At 45.1% G+C, this 20,644-nt stretch overlaps 1 protein-coding gene across 1 annotated transcript in view; it reads left to right on the top strand.

Annotated features, from left to right (window-relative positions):
• Window positions 1-16,832, top strand: part of BACH2 (BTB domain and CNC homolog 2) — a gene marked incomplete at both ends in the record, with an annotated part of 47,445 nt that extends 30,613 nt beyond the window's left edge. Inside the window, 2 exons of the mRNA XM_081997838.1 lie at window positions 8,504-8,710; window positions 16,353-16,832. Of these exons, the coding sequence (XP_081853964.1) occupies window positions 8,504-8,710; window positions 16,353-16,832 (687 nt within the window). The remainder of the gene's footprint in view (window positions 1-8,503; window positions 8,711-16,352) is intronic.
• Window positions 16,833-20,644: the final 3,812 nt, after the last annotated feature.

Genomic DNA, 20,644 nt, shown 5'->3' with positions numbered 1-20,644 from the left:
GAGTGGTTTTCTGCTTCGCTCTAGGGAAGAGCTGGGGAGCCTCTGGTGTCCTAAGCCCTGTCATGCTGTACCTGTGATTTTGAGAGGGTGGTTCTTGTTTGTCCCCATGTCCTGAGCTGTGGACAAATGGAGAGGAGTCTCCTGGGAAGGCTGCCTGGGGTACTGTGCATGGGACCTCATTTGGGAAGCCCTACAGCAGAACCACTCTGCTTGGCCATACCAAGGTTATTCGGTGAAGCCCTGCCTTCATGAGGGGCAGAAGGGAGGAGGGAGCGGGACCAAGGGGAGCATTGGATCACCACCCACGTGTGCTGCTTGCTCAGCAACGGCTAGTGCACAGCGTGAGGCAGTGAAGTGGGAGAGACGTTAGCCTTTTGGGGTTTGATGACTAATTAGCTGTCATAATTGGCTAATTGTGTGGAGATACTGCAGCAGAAGAGTCAAATGGGAAGGGTATAGGGGATTGTTGGTGATTTCCCGAAAAAAGTGTGTGAATGTGTGCGGGAGAGCAGGGATGAGAGGAGGGACATTCACCAGAGGAACAAGCAGGTGCGGTACGGGAGACCATCGCGGTGTGCCACTGGCAGGCAGACGTGTCTGGCTCTGGGGCAGAGCTACGAAGTGCTTGCTCCCCTCCTGCCTTTGCTGCTGGTTTCCTCCTGGGAAGGTTTTTTGCACTATGCTGAGCAAGTTTTCTCCCTGGGACTGCTGATAAGGCTTTTTTTTTTTTCTTCAATTTTTTTTTTCCCCCCAGGGCATTTTGATTAGGACTGCTAGTCATTAAAAACGTGGTGAGGAAATTAACACTCCATGAGGTTGCACTGTGCTATCCTGAGCAAGCAAAGGGTAAACAGATCGCACCAGTGCTTCGGTACAGATTTTGTCTGAAAAATGAATTTTTAAAGGTTGTTACCAATACAAGAAAGGACACTGCAGCCTCATTAAACAACGTATTTATACAGTGACTTGGGGCATGTATCCTGCAATCGTGCAAGATCTGCTGCTGTGGAAACCTCAGTGAAGGATATGTTAAACCAGGCAGTAGAAAATACCTAATGGCAGCGGGAAGTTCTTGCATAAGTCACTCTACATACTTTTAGCAGTTTGGCTGCCATTAAAACAGCAGGAGAGACTCACAGCTGTCTGAAATGGACTGCTTTCTGTCCTTCGCCTCCCCTTAAGCTGCATGGGAATTTTTCTCCATTCCCAAAATTGTCAGTTTGCCCTTGCTGTCCTGATGACTTCCCAGACGGGTCCCTTACCCCTGTCATATCAGACCACACAATGTTTGCCGGGCTTCTCATCAAAAAGCACCTGATAAGATAGCTGGGGGCGACATGCAGGCCACATGATGGGCGCATGTCGCCCACCCGCCGCAGAAGAGCGGCCACGCAGGCTCTTCTGCTGTGGGTGGGCTTTCGTTTGGGTGGGACAGCCTGATGGGAATAAGCCTGATAGACTCTGACCCTCAGTTATCTCATGAGGTTGCTCAGTTCCCCTGGAATTTGGACCTTGTTGGTCTTGATTTGGGTCCCAGAGTGCTGTCAGTGACAGAATTAATGTCATCAAACATCATTTGCCTGTGTATTGATTGTGTGAGAAGTAGGTGAAAGGTTTCTTCATTCTGCTTTTTTCGGGCACTCTGCTTTCCTGCAGACAGGTGCTGTTGAGGAGCACATGCCTGAGTTGTTTGGTGCTAGGGCTCGGCGTGAGTGCTGTGTGGGTGAAGGTGACCCTGCTCTGTGGCCAGCCTCCCTGTCCCATACAGGGGTACAAGTGTCAGAGGAGGTGACAATCCCTGAAACACCACTGGTAAATCCTCTCCAGGATATCTTTGCCTTTCGTTTTCCTTCCTTTTAAGGGAGCCACCCAGAATCTTCTGAGATTTCCCTTTCTTAAGGCTTTGTGGTAGAAGCAGCAAGTGCAATGTGGGGTATCCCTATGTTATGGAGTTGCAGGAATGTGGCCATTACTTGATCTGCTGGGACTTTACAGAAACATTTAACAGTTTGTGTTGCTCTTTTCACCCCCTCAGGCCTGCACAGGTTGTTAAAAATCAATTATTGAGATATAATACTAGAGAGAAGACTTAACGCTTGGTGCTTGGAGGCAGGTTCTGACAGTCCTGCTTAAAATAGCAACAACAAAACAATAAGCCCTGAAATAATGAATTGTTGAGAAGGAAGTCGTCTGTCAATCTGTTAACCTACTTAGGAACAGAATCACAGAATCACAGAATCACTAGGTTGGAAAGGACCTTCAAGATCATCAAGTCCAACCATTAATCCAGCGCCACCATGTCCCTTAAACCATGTCCTGAAGCGCCACATCCACACGTTTTTTGAACACTTCCAGAGATGGTGACTCCACCACCTCCCTGGGCAGCCTGTTCCAATGCCTGACCACTCTCTCAGTGAAGAAATTTTTCCTAATATCCAATCTAAACCTGCCCTGGCGCAACTTGAGGCCATTTCCTCTTGTCCTATCACTAGTTACTTGGGAGAAGAGACCAATACCCTCGTCGCCACAACCCCCTTTCAGGTAGTTGTAGAGAAACTTAAGTTGTAGAAACTTAAGTACTACCTGCTTTTCTTGATACTCATTTTCTTCAATAAATATCTATGGGGTTTTTTCTGCTAGAAAACTTGTAAAAAATACTGTACTGCTAAACCAGTTAAAAAGAAATCTCAGCTCAGTCTAATTTGATGAGTGAGTTTTTGTAGGAAAAGAATAAATAAGGGTAGGAGGTAAGAGGTGGAGTTTTCCAAGAACTATTACTATCTAGAGAATTGCATTCAATGTCTTTCATTTATATTTCAAAATAATTTCCCGCCTGGGTTAGTGACTCACTTTTCAAACAAAATTTTCACAAAGACAGAGCTAATGCAGTTGGACTGAGGATATTGTAGGCAAATAATCTTCAGTGAGAGTCCAAAACCCTCTATGTTAAGTGACAGGCACCCACCCTTTCTCTGTTCGTCTGCTGATGCTTAGCAAAGTCAGCCCCAGTAAAAGGGGGTAAACCAAAGTTGCCCTACCAGAAATTTACTGTACGTAAGCTGAGTTACGTAAGCTGAGTCTTCTTCACTGCTTGATGTTTCTACTCAGTGAAGAGTGTTACGTAGAAAGAAGGACAAACAAGGAAAATGCATGTTAAAGTGTTAACTTGTTTTTGTATGTAGTTCCTCCCCAGAATTTGGTGGTCACCCCAGCTTTCCTGATCTTACTAGGTTTATAAATTTGAAAATGAGAAAATTACTGTCCACATTCTTCTCTGGTGGATGATCTCCTGACCAGGATCCTCCCAGTCACATAAGCAGAGCACTGTGAATTGTATTTGGCAACATCTGACTAAATGGAGTCTTGTCAAACATTGGTCTTGCAAGATAAACTTCATGACAGTTTTGTTTTCTCTCCTGTCTTCAGCAGCAGTGGTATCCATGCTGGTAACAGAGAATTACTGGATTGCAACAACAGTGAGAGTTTTCCATTACAAGCTTGAAATTTCAGTAAGGTCCTTGTAAACACTGTATTATTTCATTGCAGCCAGGGCATACAATCAATTCTGTTATGCCCTGAGCTGAAGCCCTTGCTGGACCTCTTGAAGGACTGTTTCTCGTTCTTGTATTTTTTCTGCAAAAGCAGATTTTTCAGAGAAATACTGCACTTTATTCCCCTTCATTTCACTGCCTGATCTGCCCTTCCCAAATGCACCCATGGCTTCTGTCAGGGTTTCTTGTGCTATCCCTGTTCACAGAAAAGCCTGTTAATGGGCAGGAGTATTGTATTGTCATGCCATTGGTAGGACTGGAAGCTGGGGACAGTGCGAGCAGTGAACGGGAAGAGGTCAGCCCAGTATTTTAAGCACCAGTGGTGCATGATGTGAATACAAGCCCAGATCATGGGATGATAACTCCATCCACATCTGCTGATTGTTGGATTAAAGCCCTCAGCCATAGGGCTAGCCCTGTGTGCACAGCAGTGCGCTCTCAGGCAGCATTTGGTGACTCAAACACCTCTCGTGGCCCTCTGGAGGTGAGGCTGGAATTGACCCCGGGCAACTACGTGGCCATCAATTGTGTTGTGGCAGATAGGACAGGCTCTTTGCAATGGGACCTGCGTGTCAAGCCCATTTAAGACCTGGTTTGTTGACACAATGGAGGATCTTCGCTGCCTGGGCTCACTGTTCTTGGTGTGGTTGACACCTGAAAAGAAGAGGTGATTTGAAGGCTCTGCCTGTGCAAGTAGACAGCGGGGTGAGAAAACTGCTGAGAGTGCATTCTGCCTGTCCTCTCTCTTACACAAAGTGTGGCCCATTGGCTTCGTGCTTCTTAGGAAGCCTCTGTTCAAGTGAAATCAGGTAGGTCCCTATTCTGTGGGACCACAAACAGTGTGTGAAATAGTGTGTAGGCAATCGAGCTCCTAACACAGGTGGGCAGTCCTCAATTCCTGTCCTGGGATGAATTTTTTCCTGACCATTTGTGGAAGACAGACTTGCATGCTGAGGAAGATACTTAAAAAAGCAGCATTAATGTGTTGGGCTCTTCTACGTGAAGCAAATTACCTCTTTCTACATGAAAAAAAAGTTGCTATGATTCAGCCCCTGTGCTGGATTGCTTGGGTGGGTCCTGAGAGCTTTCCAAGGGCTGGGCAATTTTAAGTGTCCGAGGCTTTCAATAACTCTGGCTTTCAATTTAAGGGTATCAAGGTAACAGTTTTATTTCTTACAAGTCTGCAGCAACTAACCAAGATTTTGAACCATTTATAAAGGTCAGGCTAGTGCCTTGAGTTCCACCCTTCCATGCCTAATACATCATGATCACTTTTTCTTATGGATAATGTAGGAATCCTTTTAGTTACTGTGATGCTAAGCCAGACTTGGGAAATTCATTGTATTTACTAGCATTTGACAGCTCAAGGAAGATGATGCTGAAATTTAGATACAAAGAAAGAGTGAAAAAGCTGAAGTTACTCATGGGATAAGGAAGTTCCCAACAGTTTAAATTTATATTTTAATGTGAGTGAATGTGGGGCCTCGGTTCTTTCCTTTATTCGAGCAAAAAGGAGATGGGGGCAAGCAGCAGCAGCAGTAACTGGCACGGTATGTGAGCCACACAACAGTAACTGGCATGTGATCCAAGCTGGCACTAACTAGTGAAGCTTGAAGGAATTAATTGGTTATATATCAGCCTTTCATGTGCTGAGTCAATGGCTGTCCCTGTCTGTCTAGATCGCTGCTGTTACTTAGCCACTCAAAGCAAGGACATTTACACTGGCATCCTAATGCTAATACAGGGGGAGAAAACGCCACAAAATCATAAACAAGTTTTCTTTTTCACCAGGGGGGGTTGGCTGTCCTCTCAGGGGTGCATCAGCCAGAGTCGGGGCCAATAGAGGCTGCAGCAGTGGTGGAAAGAGCTGGTTTTTCTGTTGTGTGGTGGAAACAGAGCTTCTGCTGTTGGTATAAAAATGCAGAGGAAGAGTAATTGAGCTGATCGGGAAGATTTTAGAGCCCTGTGAGGTTAACCGTGGCTGGAGTAACTCCTGGAAGGAATAGGGATCCCTCTTACATTTCTAATTTGAAATAGCCTGAACAGAAAAGTACACGGTCATCTCCTGTATAAAATTCATAGTTACTGAAAAGAAAGGTTATGAGAAAACATGCTTTTGGGGGTTTTCGTACACATCTTAGAAAAGATTGACTGTCCTTTTTCAGACACCCCAGATAATGTTTCTCTGACCTACCTTAGATACTGTAAGATGCAGCATCTTTCCTAAGTCTCATCTCCGCTCCTTCTGCAGCCAAGAGGAGGGAGAAGCCATGTGGGATGCATTGCCACCCGAAGGCCTCTCTGTCCTCTATGCCAACAGCAGGGACCTGGACACTAGCTAGTCCCAACCCGTCATTTCAGATGGCTCTAAGTGGATCAGTTGAATCGCACCCATGGCACAGTCATCGGCTCTTGCAAATTGACTTACCGCTCCGTTGTGATAAATACCAGCTGAGAGTCTTGCCCTGCACCAGTGTAGAACAGCATTAGCCTCTCACTGCAGCAATACCCTGGTGCAGTTAGTCACTATGTCCGTGCCAGAGGCTTGGTGGGGTGTTTTTTTCAGTTGACAGCTATTTACAGAGAGGGAGACAGGCAATATAAATGCTGTGAATGGTGAAGGAAATGAGTCTGACTCACTTCCACTCTCCCTTTCATGTTTTTAATCCTGCGCAGTGCTGCCTATGACAGGAGTGGGATTATGCTGGGTTTACTGATAGCAGTCTCTGGCCTGCTGTGTAGATGGTTTTATTTTCAATGCGTTGGAATTTTTTTTTATGAATCAGTTTCTATTTATTTTCCCATTTCCCTTCAGCGACTGCTACCTGACAGATTTAAGTTGCTTCCCTCTCATTGCCATTCCAGCTGCAAGCACATCTCCTCCTTTGCAAGTAAATATGTTTTGAAAGGGAGAGAGAGGGAGAAATATAGTTAATGTCGCTTTCCGCCTTGGAGTTAAGAAAATAAAGAAAAACTGGGAACATGAAACAACTGTTTTTGCAGTGAAACTGTGGTGTCTTTCAGAGGAAAGCACAAGCTGTTTTCGTTTTTAGACCCTGGTTGAAGCTTGAGAAAAGCAGGTGACACTGAGTTTATGTTGACCATCCAAAGGCTAGGGAGGGGAAATCAAACAGGTTTCATGCCATTAGTCTGTAAACAAGGTAGTCTACATCACCATGCATAAGGTCGGCCTTTGTCTGTACAAGCAGGAATTTGGGGGGATTGTGGCAGTGTTTGGTGTTTCTTGCTGGTTTAAATTGACTGGTCAAGTAGTGTGTTATGAAGCAGTGCCTGGACACATCGGGCAGAGGGGCAATATTCAGGGCATGAAACCAGGTGAAAGGATGCAATAGATGTTTGCACTGAATTTCATGTGGCCCGGGCTTGGAGATGCACAGATCAATGATAGAAGAGCACAAGAAAACACAAGCTCGTAAACAAGGCGAGGAGCTGGTTATCGGCAGGTCCAGGTGCCTGGCGAGGGTCCGTGACTGTCAATGCCAGAGGCCACCACTGTGTGTTTGTGTCCTCAGCAAACTGTTCTGCATAAACAAACTCAGCTCTCCAATGAAGATAACTTATTTCTAATCTGTGCTATTATTTCCTTTATGTCCAAAAATTGAAGTGCACCATTTGAAGATGATAACCATGTTTTAAATAGCAAAGGAACCTTTTCAACCCATATCTTTTGCTTTGCTTCTCCTTCGATAGCCTGCATGCAGAATAGTCTCCTTGTTGGAGAGGTTGGATTGTACCAAATGGGGTCAGAATTGTAAATATTTACTGCCATCTTTTGGGCAGTGTGGGTATGACCCAAAAAAAGAAAGTGGGTCAATCGAGTTAGTTGTCATCTTCCTTCAGATTTGTCAGCTGATTTGATGACCAAACACACCAGTTCACTGAGGAACATTAATTTTTTTTATAGTCATGTTATTGGTCTCAAGCTACAAGTGAAGCAAGGTGTTTAGGGAGAGGTGCTCACTTGATTTGAGCAAGCTGATAGGCTCGGGGAAAAAAAGCTAACAAGTCTTTGAGCACATCTGCCGTTCTCCAGGTTTTGAGACAGTGTGTGTTCATTGCTCCAAGCTGTCAGAAGCTTTGTGTTTTGGTTTGCTTTAATGCATAATCGGTAGGATTGGAGAGATGGTTGGAATTCCTGAAGTCAGAACCTGGAGCTACTGTCGCATGGTTTATGGTCAAAATGGGATGGCAGTTCATGTTTTACTCGCAGTTTTACTGCGAGTAACTGAGGTTTTAGACTGTTTGGGTTTTTTTTTCCAAGAAATGCAACTTGGGTGCTCTTCAATCTACAAAAAACATTAGAATGTCAGCAAATACTGGTTTAATTCAAAATGCATGTATTTTAGCAAGGAAGGATATGTTGCATCACACTCCTCTGACCCTTTCTTCATATATGGTGTACTGCTCAGTTGAAATGCTGATTAGGCGACCTTTCCTAATTGCGATATGGTATTTTTCATCTACTTGAGGTGTCAGGTTGCATTTTTAACTACACACCTAATCAAACTTTCAGTCCTGCAGGCTGTGCAGAGACAGGTTTCCTGCTGCAGTGGTAGCCCATTCCTTGAAACTAGTGTGAAATTAATAGCAGCAAGGTACTTCACTGTTTGCAAAAGGCCATGTCTCTTAGTGGATGGAACCTTCTTTTAATGTAAAGAGACCTGTTGTTAGAGCTTTTTAGAAAGGTGAAATTTTATCTGTGATTCATCTATAGTGCTGATTTCAGGACAGTTAGAATCTCATCCTTACCAGCTGGACCTCCACAGTGTGCCCCAAGGGAGTGTTCAAAACTTGCTCAATGTAAAACTGGGTATGTTGTTTATTTGGGGAGCAGCAGCATAGGTAATTGTCCTTCCGCTCACTGTTGTTTGGCTTGCATTCAGCAAGCAAAATATGACTCTCTGCTCTTGTCTTGTATTTGTTTATTTTAGGTGAAACTTCCTTTTCCTGTTGATCAAATCACAGATCTTCCAAGGAATGATTTCCAGATGATGATAAAGATGCACAAGCTAACCTCGGAGCAGCTCGAGTTCATCCACGACGTCCGCCGGCGCAGCAAGAACCGAATTGCAGCTCAGCGCTGCCGCAAGAGGAAACTGGACTGTATTCAGAACCTAGAATGTGAAATCCGCAAGTTGGTGAGTTGTGCTCTTGCTACGGCCCCTCTCAGCCTCACGCCGCAGCTTGCAGGGCACCAACAGCAATTCCTGTCCAGAGTTCAGTGGGTTCAGTTGGTTTGTAAGTTTGTATGTAAATAAGCAGAGTCATTAGTATGGAAATTCAACGTACAAAAATATATTAATAGGTGTGTGCATATAATACATATGGAAAACAAAAAAATCCAGTGAAATGAGGCCTAGCTATCTCTTTATTTTGATATCTCAAGAGCAGGTTGTTGAATGAGTTGAAAGAGGAGGAAAGCTTGTATCACAGCTCCCTTCTTGCAGTTTAACTTACCCCCAGTACCTAAGTGCAGTTGACATGCCTGAGGGACAGGATGCCATCCAGAGGGACCTGGACAAGCTCAAAGAATGGGCCCGTGTGAGTGTCATGAGGTTGAACAAGGCCAAGTGCAGGGTGCTGCATCTGGGTTGGGGGAACCCCCCGCTATCAATACAGGCTGGGGGATGAAGGGATTGAGAGCAGACCTGCCCAAAAGGACTTGGGGGTACTGGTGGATGAAAAGCTGGACGTGAGCTGGCAATGTGTGCTTGCAGCCCAGAAGGCCAACCGTATCCTGGGCTGCATCCAAAGCAGCGTGGCCAGCAGGTCGAGGGAGATGATTCTGCCCCTCTACTCTGCTCTGGTGAGACCCCACCTGGAGTCCTGCATCCAGCTCTGGAGCCCTCAGCACAAGGAAAGACATGGGCCTGTTGGAGAGGGTCCAGAGGAGGGACACAAAGATGATCAGAGGGCTGGAACACCTCTCCTGTGAGGACAGGCTGAGAGAGTTGGGGTTGTTCAGCCTGCAGAAGAGAAGGCTCCAGGGAGACTTTATCGCAGCCTTTCAGTGCTTAAAGAGGGCTTATAAGAAGTATGGGGACAGAGTTTTCATCAGGGCCTGTTGTGATAGGACAAGGGGTAACAGCTTTAAACTGAAAGAGGGTAGTTTCAGACTAGATCTAAGGAAGAAATTTTTCAGACTGAGGGTGGTGAACCACTGGCACAGGTTGCCCAGAGAGGTGGTAGAGGCCCCATCCCTGGAAACATTCCAGGTCAGGTTGGATGGGGCTCTGAGCAACCTGATCTAGTTGAAGATGTCCCTGCTCATTGCAGGGGGGTTGGACTAGATGGCCTTAAAGGTCCCCTCCATCCCAAAGATTCTATGATTCCATGAAAAGGCCTGTTCCCACTCAGCAGGAAGCTGGCCTTCACATCCATGCACTGGGTTCAGGTAGCCGCTGTTGTTTTGCCCTCACCTTCCATAACTATGTCTCTGGCAGTGGTCTGTTGCAGAGAGGAAGGTAAAGCATGCCATGCTTACTGGCCAGAGCATCTCTGGCGATGAGTCTCCTGTGTGCCAAGGTGTCACTGGACACATTTTAATCTAAGGGAGTGAGGTAACTGGAGCAAGGCTAAATGGCTGCTCAGGAAATTCCTCTTTCTTTCAGTCATGGTATGGACACCTCAGGGATGGTTTTGGGTGGCTAAACACAGATGTCTACAACATACACACCTGCGCTGGAGCTAGTTGTCCTGGTTTCCTTTATAGTAAGTGAAGAGAAGGAGATACCTGTCAAATCTCATCCTGCAGCAGAGGAGGTGACATATAGCCCAGAAGTGCCTGTTCCTCTCCATTGCTAAACAAGATCACCTGGAGAGCTATGTCAGATGTAGACATCTTAGCTACAGGCACCTTATCTGAAAAAACTACCTTCTTTTCTGACATTGCCCCTGTGATCTGAGGGCCCTGCTTCTCTTCCCCTGCCATCCCTTGCCCATTGAGAAAGCAAGCTACTACACAGCGAAAAAAAGGCTTGAGGCAAGGGCCATAGAGGAAGACAAAGGCCATAGAGGAAGACATGCCTACAGGTTGTTACTCAGCAGGAGAAATACAACACAGCAACTTCAAAATGGGTCAGCACCTCCTCATCTGTTTAAAAATCCTAAAAGCTTTCTGAGACATCAAAAATAATGTAATATTCCTAGTTCAGCTGTTATGAGAAGTGTGGGTGTGCAGCACACACAACCAGACAGTTTAATTGCGTTACACAGCATAGATTTAGGAGTCCAACATTAAACCCGGCCTTTGAATAACCAAGGGTTTGAGTGATAAATTAATTAATTCACATAGATAAAACAAAAGGAGCTGAAGCTGAGATCTCCTTACTGAGATCTCCACGTACCCAGCTTCCATTAAAATTAAAGATTATTTGTAATCTTTGATTTAAATGTCTATGTGCATATTTAAAACATACTCAGTTGTAGGTTGAACTTGGTGGGTCTGGGGAGTGGGGTACTTCTTGTCATAACAGGGTGTGTGTTGAAAGTGGCCTTTAGTGTAGCCTTTGCTGTGCTTCATTCTCTGCACAAGCTGTAGCAAACATAGTGTGAAGGAGTCAGGGATCTGTTGGAAGAAGCTGAGTTACGGTCACCTCACAAATGGCAGAAAACCGCATGACTTTGGGTTACTTACTGCCTGTGCCTGTCTGCTTCCAGTCTGTAACACGGAGGTGACACTGACCCCGCAAGCTGGTTGTGAGGCTTAAATCATCAAGGCTTGCAAAGCCTTCAGATGCTATGCTGCTAAAGCCCTGGGGGGAAAAAAAGAAATGAAAATCAAAACATTGTTCAGAGTACTGCTCCACTGAAGCAAAACAAACAAAACATCAAAGATAAACAAAATAGTGTGTAATCCACAGTGCATGTAGGGCGAGTCAGAAGTTCTGCAGGGTGAAAGAGTGGCTCCTCGTCCAGCTTGTCAGGAGAAGCCGGTCCAGTCTTGACTGCGCATGCCCGTCCCTCTACACTGAGCTGATGATGGGGAGGAGTACCTGTCTTGTTCTCCACAGCAGAGCACCAGGGACAGCACTCTAAGGGCTGGACTAGCAGCAAGGTGGGGTTCAGCTTGATACTTGTAGCCTTCACTTGAAAATTAATTTGGGTTCATTGGCTTTATGCAATCCCGTGGCATTGCTGTTATTGTCTAACATAATCAAATTTTTGAAGTCCCCTTCTCTCCCCAGGACATACACACATCTCAGGAAATGAATGAAAGGTATATGAGTGACTTTTTGGGCCTCATCCAGGCTGAATTTCAGGAATCAAAAACCTTCTGAGGTGCAGGATTCTACAAAAGAAAATATTGAAGTTTTTATTTAGCAAGTTGGACTTGAGTATGTAGCCTTATGTAGTGAGCAAGCGAACTAGGGAAGGCGCCCCGCTGGACCTGTTATTTACGAACAGAGAAGGACTTGTGGGTGATGTGATGGTTGGAGGCCATCTTGGGCATAGCGATCACAAAGTAATAGAGATTTCAATCCTTGGACAAGTAAGGAGCGGGGTCAGCAGTACTGCCACCTTGGACTTCTGGAGGGCAGACTTTGGCCTCTTTAGGAGACTGGTTGACAAAGTCCCTTTGGAGGAAGTTCTGAAGGGCAAAGGAGTCCAGGAAGGCTTGATGTTCTTCAAGAAGGAAATCTTAAAGGCTCAGGAACAGGCCGTCCCCATGTGCTGAAAGACAAGCCAGTGGGGAAGAAGACCAGCCCGGCTGAACAGAGAGCTTTGGCTGGAACTCAGGAAAAAAAAGGAGAGTTTATGACCTTTGGAAGAAGGGGAAGGCAACTCAGGAGCACTACAAGGATGTCATCAGGTGATGCAGGGAGAAAATGAGAAGGGCCAAAGCCTAACTAGAACTTAATCTGGCTGCTGCTGTAAAAGACAAAAAATGTTTCTACAAATACATTAGCAACAAAAGGAGGGGTAAGGAGAATCTCCATCCTTTATTGGATGTGGGGGGAAACACGGTGACAAAGGATGAGGAAAAGGCTGAGCTACTTAATGCCTTCTTTGCCTCAGTCTTTAATAGTAAGACCAGTTGTTCTCTGGGTACCCAGCTCCCTGCGCTGGAAGACAGGGATGGGGAGCAGAATGAAGCCCCCATAATCCAAGGGGAAATGGTTAGTGATTTGCTACACCACTTAGATGCACACAAGTCTATGGAGCCAGATGGGATCCACCGAAGGGTACTGAGGGAGCTGGCAGCGGTGCTCACCAAGCCACTTTCCATCATTTGTCAGCAATCCTGGCCAACCAGGGAGGTCCCCATTGACTGGAAGTTAGTAAATGTGACACCCATCTACAAGAAGGGCTGGAAGGAGGATCCGGGCAACTTCAGGCCTGTCAGCCTGACTTTGGTACTGGGGAAGGTTATGGAGCAGAACGTCTTGAGTGCCATCGCATGGCATGTACAGGACAACCAGGTGATCAGGCCCAGCCAGCACGGGTTCATGAAAGGCAGGTCTTGCTTGACTAACCTCATCTCTTCTATGACAAAGTGACCCGCTTAGTGGATGAGACAGAGGCTGTAGATGTTGTCTACCTAGACCTTAGTAAAGCCTTTGAGACCGTTTCCCACAGCATACTCGTAGAGAAACTGGCAACTCATGGCTCAGACAGGGTAAAAAGCTCGGTAAAAAGCTGGCTGGACGTCTGGGCCCAAAAAGTTGTGGTGAATGGAGTTAAATCCAGTTGGTGGCCAGTCACAAGTGGTGTTCCCCAGGGCTCAGTATTGGGGCCAATTCTGTTTAATATCTTTATCGACGATCTGGATGAAAGGATCAAGTGCATCCTGAGTGAGTTTGCAGGTGACACCAAGCTGGGTGGGAGTGTTGATCTGCCTGAGGGTAGGAAGGCTCTACAGAGGGATCTGGACAGTCTGGATCGATGGGCTGAGGCCAACCATATGAGGTTCAACAAGTCTAAGTGCTGGGTCTGGCACTTGGGTCACAACAACCCCATACAATGCTACAAGCTTGGGGAAGTTGCTGAAAAGCTGCCCAGCAGAAAAGGACCTGGGGTCCTGAATATGAGCCAGCAGTGTGTCCAGGTGGCCAAGAAACCAACAGCATCCTGGCCTGTATCAGAACTAGTGTAGGGAGGAGAACTAGCCAGCAGGAGTAGGGAAGTGATTGTACCCCTGTACTTGGCAGTGGTGAGGCTGCACCTCGAATACTGTGTTCAGTTTTGGGCCCCTTGCTACACAAAAGAGGTTGAGGAGCTGGAGCGTGTCCAGAGAAGGGCAACGAAGCTGGTGAAGGGTCTAGAGCACAGGTCTTATGAGAATTGGCTGAGGGAACTGGGGTTGTTTATCCTGGAGAAAAGGAGGCTCAGGAAAGACCTTATCATTCACACAGTTGTAACTACCTGAAAGGAGTCTGTAGCAAGGTGGGCGTCAGTCCCTTCTCCCAGGTAACAAGCGATAGGACAAGAGGAAATGGCCTCAAGTTGCGCCAGGGGAGGTTCAGATTGGATATTAGGAAAAATTTCTTTACCGAAAGGGTTGTCAAGCATTGGAACAGGCTGCCCAGGGAAGTGTTTGAGTCATCCTCCCTGGAGGTATTTAAAAGAGATGTAGATGTGGTGCTTAGGGCCATGGTTTAGTGGTGGACTGGGCAGTGCTAGGTTAATGGTTGGACTTGACGATCTTAAAGGTCTTTTCCAACCTAAATGATTCTATGATTCTATGAGATCTGGTGCATCATTTTGAAACAGGGCATTCATAAAAAAGACAAGCCACGAGGTGTGCAAGAGTATAAAGCTACATTTTAATTTTTAAACTCATGCAACTTCAACTTTGCCTCTCAAGCACTCTTGCCCTCCCCTCATACATATGCTGTCCAAGCAGGTAGTCTGCTTCAAGATCTTGCTTTCACTCTTAGGAGAACCAGCAGTGAAACTCCAATTGACTTCACACAATACCTGATCACTGGAAATTCTTTTTTCCTCTTCTGTCCACTATGTGATCAGCAATTTCCAGTCTCCTGAATTACGTAATGGTACTAGGGTTTAAGGGTTTCTCACTCGGCTGGGTCTTTTTTATGGAAGAGCCCTTTCCCCTGCTGCACTTACTTCCTGTAAGTCACCCATCTTCTTGACACAGATGGTTTCACAGCAGATAGTGAGTGAAATGGTCGTATCCTTTGAGTTTGATAGGTAATATTTTTTTTGCCTGCTTTCCCTCACCCATACATCTACCCACTCAAATTCCCTTTTCTCCCTGGAAACTCACAGCATATTCTCTTCCATAATTCATTATCTCAAGATGTACTTGAGCATCTGTTTATTTTTTTATTATTTTTATGCTTTCTTGATAGATTTATCAATATTTTAGCAGTTGGTTCTTTTCATGCGCACTGCTCTCTTTCTCATTCGCACAGCTGTATACTTTCAGTGCGGGCTTCGGACCCAGGGCAATACTATCAGCTGTCAACAACCACCCGTAGTTGGATTATCTGAGTTGTGGAGTTTTCACACCTCAGATGCCAAGGCAGCTTGGGTTTAGCAATGTTACTAGGTGAGGTACACAGCTGAGCTGCTTTTGGGGCCAGCTCAGCTCTGGAAATAGCTCTGGTACTCTACAAAATCTCATCTACTCCCTCGAGCTGTATGCTCACCTTTCTGGGACAGAAAGTGATGCAGCAGGACCATCCCAATCAGTCTGCACTGAGTCAACACTTTTTTTGGGGTGTAACCGCAGGCTGGGTCTGGCTCAGTGCCTAACCCCCCCAGTCTGCCTCCTGAGCACAGGGAGGGCAATACTCACCCCGTGGGGGGCTTGCTGGCCACATGAGGTCTAAGCTGGAGATGACTCCCACCGCAGCACATCGCACAGCACCCTACACTAGCTAGGGCTGGGGGCCTTACTGGTGCTTTGTTGGATGCAGAACAACCTGAGCTCCTTTTCCCAGTTTTTGAATCCTGCATGAAAAAATAAGTCCCACCAGACTCTCTTGCTCTTCCTCCTCATTAGTACTGTCCTGCCTCTCACCTGTCCCCCTCCTAGAGCAGCCCACTGACACGGTGAAACTCTGAAAATGCCCAAGCTAGATATTGGTAGGGAAGGATATTTGCACAGGAGCACAGGAGGCAGAGCTTGGGCAGAACAAAGGGGAAATGACATTGAGCTTGTTGTACTGAATGTTAAGAAGCCCACCAACCTGCAGGGTTTTCACATATGTCTTCATAAAAATATCTTGATTAGGTCAAACCCAAACCACTAAGCACGAGGATGTAAGAAAATGAGCCATGGTGCAGGCCACAGAGCACATGCTTGGATCCTCTCCCCTGAATAACATACCTCTCAGTGGTAATGGGGGTTCAGCTGGCACAGGGGCCAAAGCAGGTATGCCCAGCCTGGCCAACTGACCCAGCAGTTAGAGGGTGACCTGAACTTCTGCAACGTATCTTCACTTCAGGAACTAAACCCTGTTTTCTTGCTGTTTCAATGGGCAATGGCTTTTCTCCATCAAAATGTTTCGTTCGGAGTTCTTTTGTGTCATCCATCAAGCAGCTTTAGTCTATAAATGGAATTAACACTCTCTTGGGAATAACTTGTGACTCTATCCTCTTCCAGCTCAAGTGTTTTTCTCCAGGTGTTTCCCAAACGGCAGTCCACACAGACCTCATGGTGGTCAAACACCTGATGCCTTTGTGACTTTTCCTCTGCCTATATAAAAATGACTCAGATGTGTTGGTGTTCTTCTTGGGTACCATTGCATTACATGCTCAGAGTGTGCAGACAGCCCTTCCTCAACCTAAGATGCTTGCTTTCTTTTTCAGGTGTGTGAGAAAGAGAAATTGCTCTCAGAAAGGAACCAGCTGAAAGCAAGCATGGGAGAATTATTAGACAACTTCTCGTGTCTTTCCCAAGAAGTGTGTAGAGACATGCAGAGCCCGGAACAGATCCAAGCTCTCCACCGATACTGCCCTGTTCTCAGACCAATGGATCTACAGCCAGCCACCACCATCAGCCCCTCCCCAGTTGGCGTGGAGCAGAGCCTGGTGACCTCCCAGTGCGTCGGGGAAAGCATGCAGTGCTGCTCGGAGCAAGGATCGGTGCAACTGGGAGCGCCCTGGCTGCCCAACAACATCTCGGAAAATTGTTCGGCCGGCGTGGGTTTGGATGGAGCCGACACAGGTACTTACCCCGAGAGAGAGCTTCCACCAGAGCAGAGCAGCCAAACAGTCACAGTAGACTTCTGTCAGGAAATGACTGATAAATGTACAACAGATGAACAACCTAGGAAAGATTACACCTAGTGACTTGTAACCTTAACGTTACACCTGGTCAGGTGTTCTTCAGTCAGCCAGTGGCAGTGTTCATTTGTTGTCTAGAAGAACGTATTTGGTGCACACTACAGTGGTCTTAGCAGCAATACTGTTTTTAAGTATTCCCTCCTCTCTACAAGTAGGAGTTCTCTTCACAATGGTGCTATCCCTTGCTCAGGCAGGGAACGAAGCAGTGGCAACACTGTCTGTTTTTGTATGTTGATTTCAATCTTAACAGGGATGGACATAACACCTCTGAGGACCCAACCGCAGCTTTTTTCTCAGTGGCCCATGTCACAAAACCCTAACTCAGGAATTTCCTCTGAATGTTCAATTTTTCATTGAAGACAGCTTCTTTACACATCAAAGTTTTATAGCTAAACTGTACATATTATATATAATATATATAAAATATATATATCCATATGCAAAAGTCCCTGCATGCCTCAATTTTTCTCATCCTACAAACTGGAAGCTTTCATTTCTAATGTATAAACAAGTTCCAACATTCCTTTTTGTCTTCGATGCTAGAACTAGTTTGGTAACTTGTTACATGATAAATTTTTTTTCTTGGTTCGCAGTTCAGCAATATCATTCAATTTGTACTTATTTATAAAATTTTAATGTTGGAAACTTATTTGAGATTTTATTATAGACAATTTTTTTGGCACAGCCATTTTGTGCCACTTGAGCAATGTGGAGTTATTTTATTTTCTTGCAGATACTGTACAGTAATGGTCAACTTTGCCACTTGCACTGAGTTTCTGGTCAAACCTCTTTTCATAAATGAAGTTGTGACTTCAGTATAACTTGAGTATATGGTTTTCTTCGCTTTATGGCTTAAAGAAAATAGAAAAGTTTTAGCTAATAGACAAACACTCAGGAGCTCATTATGTAGTAAAAACGGTCTTGCCAAATACTGAATTCACTATACAATTTGTAAAGAGAATCTGCTTGAATTATTTTTATATTCAGACTTCTTTCTGTTTCACAAACCACGTTTAAGTGCTGTTAATGATGCTTTTGGATTCTTATAGGGGAAAGTATATTTCACTCTTTAGAGAAAAAAGTATTTGACAACTGGATCAGTTCATCATACGTTCCACGAAGTAAAGCAAATGGAGATCACATCAATACACTTGGGGGGAACTTTTTCTCCAGCCCCACTCTGCATCCTTTACTCATGGAAGCAACTGCTGCTCTGGCTAGTCCCCAGAGCCTCACCTCAGCTGTCCTCAGATGTTACCTGTTTTCTTCACCAGACCCAGGTCACAGAGGTGGGTCTGGTGAGGTCAGTGATCCTGCCTGGGTAGGCAGAGTTGCAGGTTCAGACCCCTAGTTGCTGACTTTGGCTTCCTTACAGAAGTCAAGTTAGCACCGTATTCTCTAAAAGCAAAACATATATCTGCCGACACCCGATTCGGTCGCTTACCCATCAAATTCTTGTGTTCCAGGATCCTCTTGTCCTGCAGCGTTGCCCTCAGCACAAACTGCAGCTAAAAGAGCGCTGTCTCAAAGGAGACTACTCAGTGAATTGGCTTAGTTGTAACTGTATTGGATTTGTATCTTAAGCAATGTTGACTCATGTTATGACTGTGTGAGACAGCAGCTTTCCAAGCATAACATCTATATGTACAGTGTAGACAGAAAAACGTCCTCCTAATGCTTTTTTAATAATTACTATTATTATTCTAAGTGTGCTGAGTTTTTATTTTGTGGTTCTTTGCCCTACGTGTGCCAGGTTGCGTGGCTTTATCCTGGACAACAACTGTCATGTGCTTTACTGGCTGATATTGTTTGTTCTTGCTGAAAAAAAATGACCAGCTGTTCATACCTATTAAAAAAAAAAAAAGTGGGGGGGAAGCAGCTTCTCAGAAGCACTAAGTGATAATGTGGTCTTCTGCGCTAACGTTTACACTAGAGGTGTGCGCTGGTGCTTTTTTGAGGCACTCAGTAGATCAGCATCTTGACCCTGGAGGAGGAATCAGCTCCCTCTCTCCACTTCTTCCATCTTCAGACTGTGCTCATGGACCGTCGCCCACTCGCCACAAAGTCTCGCTTTTACCCTCTTCACCCAAACTCTTGTAGCCAAGCTACCGAGGAGGAAACGCATATAGCATGTGCCATGTTTGTTGAAAATACTTTTTTTTCCCCGCATGTACAAAGAAAAACTAGTATATAATGTAGGAGAATATTTATGTTTAAGTATTAATCATTACTGTACAAAATCCTTACTTTTAAATGTTCAAAAGTATACAAATGCCATAAACTCCTAGTTCACATGGTTGAAAACGGGGGAGGAGTCGTCCTTTCTTTTTAAAAGAGCTTAACCTAAAAATATTTGAACCCCCTCCCAGCCATCTTTTGCAGGTAACTGACTGAGAAGCTCTTTGGCAGAGGGGAGGGATTTGATTTTCCTTTGAATTTGTTGACGTTGCAAAGCAGTTCTGTGCTTCGCAGAGAAGTTTTGTTTCTATGAGACCATGGTGAAAGCTAGAATTTAAAACTAAATGTGAATCACATTATAGAGTCATAGCTACTTGGGGGGGGCTGGGGGCGGGTGGGAGGGAAGGGTCAACTGACACAGTATTTTTAAGATGTTTTTCTGTTGCCTTTTTTATTTTTAAGTGACCTCCTATATATATGAATAGATAGAATGTTTTATGAGTATAAAACCAAGTTTTAACTTGCTTCCTGACATGAAGATTTACTCTACTAACAACTCATGTGCAACTGGTACTCTTGACCTCATTCCAACGGTTTAAAAAACCCACCCACAGAACTCATTGCGCTGCAGCTCTTAGGTTTGACCTGGCTTCATACTGGTGCTGGGTCTCTTGATTTCCTCTACCTTGGGAACTGATATTTAAAACCACTGCTCAAATAAGTGTCTCTTCCTCAACCTTTCTCTTGTCTCTCTCTCTTTCCCTCCCCCGCGAGCTTTTCTGGATGTTTGATTTCATTCTTTCCCAGTAGAAGTGGCTGATCTTGTGTCATTAATTCCTATATTTACATGCATCATGGTTTTTCAGTGGGGTTTCTTTGGTGGTGGTTGTTTTTTGTTTCTGTTTTGTTTTGAGGGTTTTTTTGCTATTCCAAACCACGCGGCTCTCAGAGGGGTAACTGGGCTAACATTAAAGGAAGACATTGGGAGAATTAGTTTCAGACCTGGACACCAGTTGACAAACCCAACTGTTCTTGTCAATGAGGTCAAAACAACTGACCACAAGAATACCATTGGAAAGGAAAAAAAAAACACAACCTGACTGCAGTATTTATGAATTTTAAGAGTTGGGCAGATGGTCACCATGATCTTAAGTAAGAATCTCTTTGCTTTTGTCAAAGAGGATACGTGCAGCATCAGTCCTGTTGGGTGTTGCTTGGGAATGACGTGGCGAGACCCCATTTCCCCACTGGGCGCCACACTGCTCTCATGAGCGTGCAAGTCCTTGAAGCTTTGTCCAGTCTGTATCTAGTCCTCCTTTGCCTTTGCCATTGCTTATACTTGTATCGCCAGGAAACCTCATTTCATTTAGGCTTGTTATGCTTTGTCAGGTGAGTACTACACAATATGATGTGTTTGTTTCTCTGCGTTCTCTGGGGGTGCCTTGAACACAATAAAAGCTCATTGCAAGCTGATTCTGGAACAAATAGGTAGTGAAAAAAAAAAAAAAGACAGAAATGAGAGAAAGAAAACAAAAAAAGCCCAAGCAAAACAAAAGCAAATATGTTGGCTGTGTTATCAGGAGACCCCAGTATTTATATCACAGACTTCCTAACATATGATGACTCAGGCGTCAGAG

Source organism: Phaethon aethereus, assembly GCF_964289735.1.
Source record: "Phaethon aethereus genome assembly, chromosome: 3".
Taxonomy (NCBI): Eukaryota; Metazoa; Chordata; class Aves; order Phaethontiformes; family Phaethontidae; genus Phaethon; species Phaethon aethereus.
This window is presented reverse-complemented; position numbering and strand designations above follow the sequence as displayed.